Source organism: Trypanosoma conorhini (assembly GCF_003719485.1).
Source record: "Trypanosoma conorhini strain 025E chromosome Unknown Tco_14.4_contig_00485, whole genome shotgun sequence".
In the NCBI taxonomy this organism is placed as follows: domain Eukaryota; phylum Euglenozoa; class Kinetoplastea; order Trypanosomatida; family Trypanosomatidae; genus Trypanosoma; species Trypanosoma conorhini.
In genome coordinates, this window is record NW_021704551.1 from 1 (window position 1) to 8,489 (window position 8,489).

General features: G+C 50.7%; 4 protein-coding genes across 4 annotated transcripts, besides 5 other annotated features; all 4 read right to left on the bottom strand.

Annotated features, from left to right (window-relative positions):
• The first annotated feature begins 245 nt into the window (after positions 1-245).
• Positions 246-272: a microsatellite.
• A 514-nt stretch (positions 273-786) lies between these two features.
• Positions 787-835: a microsatellite.
• Positions 836-1,146: 311 nt separating this feature from the next.
• Positions 1,147-2,970, bottom strand: Tco025E_06832 (uncharacterized protein; the record flags this gene model as incomplete). The annotated part of the gene is made up of 1 exon (XM_029373700.1): positions 1,147-2,970. The coding sequence occupies one exon, from the start codon at positions 2,968-2,970 to the stop codon at positions 1,147-1,149; it is 1,824 nt and encodes a 607-aa protein (XP_029226343.1).
• Positions 2,971-3,118: 148 nt separating this feature from the next.
• On the bottom strand, positions 3,119-3,931 carry Tco025E_06833 (uncharacterized protein; the record flags this gene model as incomplete). The annotated part of the gene is made up of 1 exon (XM_029373701.1): positions 3,119-3,931. One exon carries the CDS (start codon positions 3,929-3,931, stop codon positions 3,119-3,121), a length of 813 nt encoding a protein of 270 aa, XP_029226344.1.
• Positions 3,932-4,406: 475 nt separating this feature from the next.
• Positions 4,407-4,426: a microsatellite.
• Positions 4,427-5,664: 1,238 nt separating this feature from the next.
• Positions 5,665-6,123, bottom strand: Tco025E_06834 (flagellar associated protein; the record flags this gene model as incomplete). Its single annotated transcript, XM_029373702.1, has 1 exon — positions 5,665-6,123. One exon carries the CDS (start codon positions 6,121-6,123, stop codon positions 5,665-5,667), a length of 459 nt encoding a protein of 152 aa, XP_029226345.1.
• Positions 6,124-6,139: 16 nt separating this feature from the next.
• Positions 6,140-6,177: a microsatellite.
• Positions 6,178-6,374: 197 nt separating this feature from the next.
• Positions 6,375-6,403: a microsatellite.
• A 484-nt stretch (positions 6,404-6,887) lies between these two features.
• On the bottom strand, positions 6,888-8,336 carry Tco025E_06835 (kinesin; the record flags this gene model as incomplete). The annotated part of the gene is made up of 1 exon (XM_029373703.1): positions 6,888-8,336. One exon carries the CDS (start codon positions 8,334-8,336, stop codon positions 6,888-6,890), a length of 1,449 nt encoding a protein of 482 aa, XP_029226346.1.
• Between the last annotated feature and the right edge of the window lie 153 nt (positions 8,337-8,489).

Here is an 8,489-nt window from a genome sequence, read left to right on the forward strand (position 1 = left end):
TCAACATCACTTACCGTCGAAGTAGTGCTATCGCAGGTCCACTTTCATCCCAGCGTGGGGCTTCGTGTCAAAGTTGTTGCGTTTCGCTGCACGTGACTGTCAGGTGCGTTGGCGTGTTGTTTACAGGTATAAGATTGAATGCAACAAGAAGCAGCGTAGCCATCACTGTATAGAAAATCAGAAACAAGGCATGGAACAGCAGAAAGAAGGTATAAGAAAAGACATATATAGAAATATCGAGCGAAAAATAAATAAATAAATAAATAAATAAAACAAATCTGCCCGCGTGAACTGAGTGATTCCGCAGCAAGTGAGCAACACATGACTTTACTTCGTATTTATTCTTCTGCTTGTCTCGCTTAACCCGTGCACCACCAGACCCCGGTACGCCCACAGTTTGCACACAGAAGTTGGAGCAGAGAAGATGAAACGTCGCTGCAAAGTGTTGCTGATGTCCAAAAGATAACATCGTGACGGCTACCAAGGTGGCGGCGTCTAAAAAAAAAAGCTCAGACTAACACAGAACAAATTGCTCCTCTTAATACATAAGGAGCAGTTGTTAGCCCCTTCCCCTGGAATAATGATCAACGAAGCAAAGCAGATGGTAAGAAACACTCCGAGCTGATCACGTGAAGAAGGAGATGCAAAGAAAAATAGAAACATAAACGTGGTCCCCTTTTTCGTTCCCTTCCATTCCTATACTCGATTGCTTTGCGTATGGTTTGACTGTGCGTAGTTGTAGCACACATATCCCACCGATCCCCCATAACAAGAAAGTTCACCCGGTGTGTATGCGCATGCGTATGGATGTGTGTGTGTGGTTGCGTCTTCATATAAACATCATTGTTTTCTTTATCCTGGAACAAGAGGTTAGGCATAAATCGATGTAACTGCAGGGTATGTATGTATCACGAAACACAGCTGTTTATATAAGGAGACACATATGTCTATCCATTTTGGGTTTACTCCTGCGTTTCTTTTCATCTTCCTGCTGTTGCTTCCACGGCTGCCCTTCCCCTTGCGTGACTTAGATGCATACATGCGTAGGTATACGCACCTACACGTATATAAAAGGCTCCAAATAACCATATACACGGTCACACGTACAGAAAGATGCAAAAAAAAATAATTAAACATTAAACAATTTCAGGAAGAAGCCGCTCTAGAAAAATCTACCAACGACTCATGTATTTCGTCCAACTCTTTTTGCGTCATACTGGGTGCCAATATAAGAGCTCTCTGTGCGTCTTGTGTTAGAGACTCCGCACGCTTCAACATATTTGAAGGGATGCGTAGGCGATAGGTCATATTTTCACATAATTCTTTGATTTCGTCAATCGTCTGTTGCTTCCTATCTTGCGCCGCACGCATGCCCTCCTGCACGGCAGCAACACGGCTATCCTCTCCATGGGTAGAGCTGATACTTTGCAACGCCGTCTGTGCCATGCTGCTTGCCCGGGACATTTCCTCCAGCGTGGCTCCTGGTGCCGAGGCGGCGAGCAACTCTTCAAGAGCGCTACGGGCCACGCGACGATGCACCTCCACGGGAGAGTAGACTGCACGATCCAACAAATATATACGAATACGTGTTAGACCTTCTTTGACAGCTACAACGCAATGCAATTTTTCCTCCTTAACGAGACCTTCTCTCTCTGACCGCTCTAATTCGGTTACGAGTCGACGATACAGGGCTTCGTTCCCGCTTATCTCATCCACATCCTCAACACGCAGCATACCGAAGTCCTCGGCTTGTGTAGAGGTTATGGGGACGAAGTGACGCTTGGAACTGCTCGGTTGAGGTGACTGAGAGGTGCCTTCGTTCGTCTGCACAGGAGTCTGTTTGCCACCGCCGTGCTTAGGTACAGCGGCAGCGGAGTGAAAACTATTAGAGGAAGCGGCATTCTGCGGAACCGTTGAACTCGCCGTGGGTGCACAGACCTCCTCTTCTGTTGAAGGTGCGCCGTGGATCGGTTTGGGCAGCACTGTGCGCAGCGTCAATTTCACCAACTCCCCTGAAGAGCTTGCGTTTGGGGGGCCAGGGACGAGAACATCCCGAAGGACGTCTTCTTCATACAGGGTTCGGGTGTCCTGAAGAAGCACAACATTGGAGTAGGAAACGTCACTACTAACCAAACATTGCTGGTGAATTCGTCGCAAGAGCTCACGCTTGCACATGCCTACCGTGGCGTTGACGCTTATAGGAAGCAGGACTTCGGGGCTCTCGGTAGAAGACGGTATACTCACCACCAGCTGGACCTTTTCCTCCCCTCCAGGAAGCGAATCATCAGGGGGAAAGACCTCCAACTTATTGGCTTTGGATTCATTCTGCCGCAACGAATGCAGTGCCGTAAGTAACTGAGAGATGAGTTGATTTACGTGTCCAAATTGTTCGCTCACCTTCTCAAGCAGAGCACCCATTTGTGCCTCATGATGTGCCTTCAATCCCCGCATTTCCTCTTCCAACCTTTGCTTGACTGTCCGTAGCTCGGTGAAAACAAACTGAGTCCAGCCTGCCTCCGCCGTCGACAGCTGCGGCTCAGGCTCCCCTAGGTTTGCCTCCAGTATTGCTTGTAATCCACAAGTTTGCCCTTCTGAGAGATTTGATTGCTTCGCCGCACCGACGAGGTGAGATTGTAAGCCACGTTGAAGAACGTTCATGTCATCTATGACGTTGCCCTGCCCCAACTTCAGTTCTTGGGAAGCTCTTACGTTCTTTGCCTTATTTTGCCGCAACTCCTGGATCATCGTTGCACCGCTTTCTTTGGGAACACCATCACCGCGTATCTCAGCTCTAGGCGAGGCGTCAGACTTGGTGCCACCGCGTGGCATATCATCTTCACCGCGAGAGGATAAAGAGGGGGGCTCAACCACAATCTTTGCAGCTGGTTTGCGGTCAGGGAGCATTGTGGAACTCAACTCTGCCAAGACCTCGTCGTTTGATAGCCGCGCTCCTGATGCGGTCCGCCGCATGCGATCTTCATCATTTTCCCTCCCCAATTGCGGGGCGCCATCCAACGGCGTTAGGAGGCTGGAATATTCGCTGACGCTGGCGTACTGGCTTTGTCTTCGCTTCGCATCAAGCCTCCCCGTTGTGTCGCTTTGCGACCGCGCCTCATCCCTAATCCCGCTTCCCACCTCGACACAAAGACTTGTCCGCCTGTCGTTGGTTGCGGTGTCCAAGTTCCCATTGCAGTTCCTGCAATGCGTCGCCCAAAAGCATTTCCGGTTTCAATTCCCTCACACCCGCGGAGAGCTGAGATGCAAAGCGATCAAGGTTTTTGCGACTGAGAATATCTGGCGCAGCCACTGATCCGCACACACTCTCAATGCTGCAAACCGAATTGTCAAAAAGGGATTTTCTTGATTTGTTTGGCTTCATGTACGGAGAGAACTGTTCAACGTCGGACGTGATTAGAGAGCCACGAGCACCCTCTTCCTCCTCGGATGCCACGGAAACGACGCTCACATGCCTCTCCTTGGAGGTGGGCCGTTTGACGCCGAATGCATCATCGTCAAGCAATTCGGGGTGCAGAGCTGCTTTTCCGTCGGACAACTCCTTCTCCATCCGAGAAAGATTCTGCTTGTTTAATTGCATAGTCTCCCGCTCCCCGTTGACAGAGCAAGAGGAGGAGTCCTCTCGCGGGAAGCCACTATGACCAGCGCCCATTTCGTTTTTTGGAATGCAAGGGCTTCCCCATACTGCCTCCCTTGACGCCACGCTCTGCTCAGTCTCAAGCAGCCCGTCCTCCACCTCTTCGCTCGTAGCACTGCAAGTATCGTCGGCGTCGTCCATCGACGTCCTCAACGGGAGTGTGCTGCCGTTAGTCCTCCGCAAATCCAGCGCCGCGGCGGAATCCGCCTCCACCGCGGCAGGAGATACATCTTCCGCAGCACGGCAAATAGTAGGCGGCGGTGGCGCCTCTCTGCTCATACCAGAATGCGGCAATCAAAAATAAAAACTAGAGCGCCTTCTAGCAGCTGGCTCAGTCAAGTACAAAAATGGTTCGACAGCCCGCCTTTAGCCTTTTCAGAAGCGACAACCAACAAATTGTAATGACTTTTGTCTGCGCCGCCTTGTATCTTATTATTATGATTCTGAAGCAATTTTACTTTGCCTTTGCCGTCCACACTCACGTACAGGCCTCCTATATAAGGTGGTTGCTTATGTGTCTATAGAATAGCGGTCGATGTTGCGATGAGGTATGCAACTTTGTTTTCTTGCCCTTGCACAAATAAAGGTATGCCGCAATATTCTATTCCATCGTGCAGAAAAACAATGCATCCACACGCATACGCGCATGCACAAAGACACGAGTAAAAATGAAGAAGCAAAAAAACAACAACAACAAAGGACATATATGCAAAAACACAATCAGATATACAGACGCAGGAGAATGAGCCTTAACATATATATATATATATATATGGGCGTCTCACCCGGGAAAGGACATAACTCCGAGCCGTGTTTGTTTTTGCACATTTTAAAGCGCTTTTACAAGTTTGCCCTTTCTTTTTCTCTCCTCCTCCCCCTTAATACAATCGCTCTCACATTTGTTCCCCCCCCCTCTCCTCCCCGCTCAAGTTTGGACCTTTTTCTTCCTTGAGAGTTTTGCTTCTTTTCTTTTTTTTTTCGTTTGGTGGCTCACACCTTCCTTACCCATTCCCATTTTTCAGTCGACATTTTTCGTTGTTGTTGTTTTTTTAACTCTCAGCACTCCTTCTTCCTTTGCGTCCTTCATCTTCTCCCGTATCGCGGCCTTGCGTCCCCCACGCACTTTTTTTTTGTTAATTATTGGAGCTCGTACTAGTTGTCGCTTGTTTCGCACCGTTCTTCCCTCGGCCCGCCACCTCCCCCGCTACCGCACCGGCAAGCGCAGTGAGCGAGAGAAGAGGCGCGCGCGGGGGGCCGCAAGGAGCAAACACACGCAGTGCCAAATTTGTGGTTACATAAACGTACTCGCACAGCCACCGCCCCCCAGGGCCGCTCCCCGCCGCGGCGGCGCCCATCATCCCCCTCCCCTCGCCGCGTCCCGCCGACGTGCCCACGCGGCAGCACGTCTCACTTCCTGCTGTTGGGGACCGCGGCGATAAACACACGGCCGGACAACGACAGAGAGGAGGAGCGTGGGAAAGAAAAGCCCCCAGGGAAACAACAAACGACAAAAAAGCGGATAACCCAAGGCCATCCCCGCTGGCGTATGCGGACTTCGCACGCGTGTCTGCGCACTTCCGTGCAAAAAACAACAACAAGAAGTGAGGGGAGAGGGAGGCAAGGCGTGAAACGAAGAAAGCAGGCAGTAAATAACAAGGTGGCAACACCATCAAAAACTGACAAAAATGGACAGAAGCAGGAGACGGGCCTCCCACTGAAGCCCGTGCCGCACCATGCCTCTTTTGCTCCTATCAAAACATAATAAAAATGCACTGCCCTCTAATGCAAAGAGCAAGAAACCTACGGGCACCGGACCAATTGCAAAGCAAAGGCGAAGTGACGGCCACGCACAAAAATAAAAGAGCGCACCAGCTAAAAGCTTTACTGCAAAACTAAAAAAAAAGATGTGTTACATAGATAGATAGATATTCGTAGGACAGGCTACGCTTTTCCTTGTTTTTTTTTGTATTTCCTTTGTTTTTCTATTGCCCAAATTTTTTTTCCTTCCCACTTTACTTCTGGGTGGAAGTCGTGCCACGCACGTCGGTCTGCTCCACGCGTCGGTCAACAACACCGGCAAGTGAGCCAGGGTTGCGATCCACGTTGGTCGGCCCACCGGCCTTGTAGACGCCTGTGTACGTACTCTTATCATCGTGAAACTTCACTGCATCGGCCTTCGTCGCGTGTGCCTCCGGAGAGCAGCCCGCGACAATCCCGCTCACCTCATCCACGGACTTCTTTAACTTTGTCGCGATCTCAGGAATAGCCTTGTCGACGAACTCCGTGTAGGTGATCTTGCGGGCCCCCTTTGCCTTCACCTTGTTGAAAAGTAGATCGGCGTCCGTGCTGGTGAAGACCTTGCCAATGATTTTCGCCTCCTTCAGCATCTTGGAAAAGTGGGCGTTGTCCATCTCTTTCGAGGGCGCGCCACCAAAGGAGGCGAAGGCGTAAAAGGCACTTTCCAGGGTCATTCTTGAAGTAGTAGATTTGTTCTTGTTCTTATTGTTCTTGTTGCAGTTGGTCTTTGGAGGCGGCGCAGGAATGAACGGAATACACGCATATTTTTTTTGAAGAAGCAAAAGATCAAAATACACACACAAGTTCAGGTGTGCACATCCGCGTGGATGCGCTCCAATGCAGAGACGACGCAAAGATGCTCGCAGGTGGGTCCTACCGCTGCGGGTGGTGCGAACAGGCACGTCGAGACGGCCACTCACTTCTTCGCACACGCACACGCACACGCACACGCACTGGCATACATGCACGCACTCCCTCAAGGAGGCCTACAATCGCCGTAACTGGCGTCAAGCATCCTCATTTTTATTCCGCACTCCCTCCCCGCTCCCTTTTTTTTTTTTTCATTCGAACTTCTCTCCCTCGACCACCTCCTTTCACCGCCCACCGAGGACCATAAGGGCGGAAAACAACAAATAGAATCCAAGGTGCAAAGAATACAATCATGAAGTAAATAAAAAAATTGGGCAACTAGATTTTTTTTGGTTAAATGCTCGTGCTTGCGTACTTTACTTCGATGTCGCGCGGGCCCGTGGCACACCATCGTAGCAGAATCCCGTCCTCAACTAGCGGAGGTGTGGGAAAGAAAGGTCAGCGTCCAAAAGAGAGGGAAGAAAGTGACGCCCACGTCGAGAGTCGACTGCAAACTCGCGCAAAGCACTCCAGAACAGACTGTAGTAGAGGACGTCAAGAAACACCATCATTGTCAGCAATGCGGCGATCACACATTGGGCGTCTTCACCGAGTTACGGTCCAAATAAGCCCGTAGCCGACTTGTGCCGCAGCTTGCTGATATTGCCGGCACAAAAGATGCTCCTCCTATACGGGAAATTTTCGCGCGTTCTGCAACATCAGCTGAGTAGGGAGTAAACGCAACGGTAGTGCCCCCCACGCACCGCAGCGATTCTAGTTGCTCCGTTGCATTTAATAATGTCCGGGTAACATTGTCCCGTAGGACTTGTTGCTGAGCAAGAAGTGCATTCCTTTTTGCTTCCCGTTGCTGACGCCGCTGTTCCAACTCCGCCACCTCCTCACGCGAACCACCAAACGACAAGGTGCCAAACTCCGACGCAAGTTTCAGAGACTGTGGCACAGTATCCGCGATGCTGCGCGGCAGCTGCTTCAATGTCACCTCCATCTCCTTGATGGCTACTGCTGCAGCTTGATTGACAGGGATCTGCTGACGCGCCTTACCATAATACTCTGCGTAATTCATATAATGATTTGGCTGACAATAACGATTTGTGTACTCCTCCAGTTTTTTCTTGAGTTTGGACTGTCGCTGCCTTTGCCGTTCCTTCAGTACTGTCTTGCATGAAACTGAGTCCGCCCCGCTGTTGGCGTTTGCCTTGTCTTCACGTGCCGAAGTTCCCCTCGACTGAGAACGTGTCACAGTGCGTGCACGCGAAGGAGCTAATGACAATTCGTTTCTATGGCCGTTCCCTCTGGGTGTGGAGGCTCGCTGCTCGCCTCGCCCGCGGGAGCTCCGCGGCTGCAGAGGCCACTCAGCAGAGGACGCACGACTGGGCAAAACCTCCTTCCGTGGTGAACCAGCGCCCACGCCAACCAAAGGCGACACAAACAGTAAGTCTTGGCATGGGTGCTCCATCGTTTCAGCCCCCACAACCTCGCAATCCCGAGAGGATTGATCTACAAAATCATCCTTAAGCACAATAGATTCGAGAACTTCAATTCGCTCGCGCAATGCCAAATTTTCTGCATTAAGTTCTACTTCACGCCGCTCAAGTTGCATCTTGGCGTCTCTTACTGTATCAAAAGCATCTCGCAGCTGGCCATTTACGGCAATGATATTTTTCAGCGCCTCACACGCTTGAAGAAGTTTCTCTGCCAATTCATTCACCCTACCATCATCAATACCATCTTGCATAGTGTACACAGAAGAATGCACAACGTCAGCTTTTACAAGACTTTCCGAAGCCAGACCTCTATAGTACGCTAATTCCTTCTTCATGCTGGCCACCTCCGCACGGAGTTGACGGATGAGGGCAGACTTCGAATCTTCATTCACGCGTGGAATGTTCGTGATGTTGCGTGCTCGACCAGCGTACAGAAGAGTCGACAGAGTTTCATCAACGTACCGGTCCGAGGGACTTATGCACGCGATCATAGTGGTGAGAGAGTTGCCTCCCAAGGCGTGCTTCAGCAGCATGGTAAGCTTGCTCTCGCGGTATGGGACATGCGACCTATCAGGACTTCCACCGTTCTTTTTCTTCTTGGAACCGGTCAGCGAGAGCCGTGATGACCCGCGCAAGAGCAAGAAGTGACGCGTTAATATCAATAGACTCCCTTACCAGCAACGATG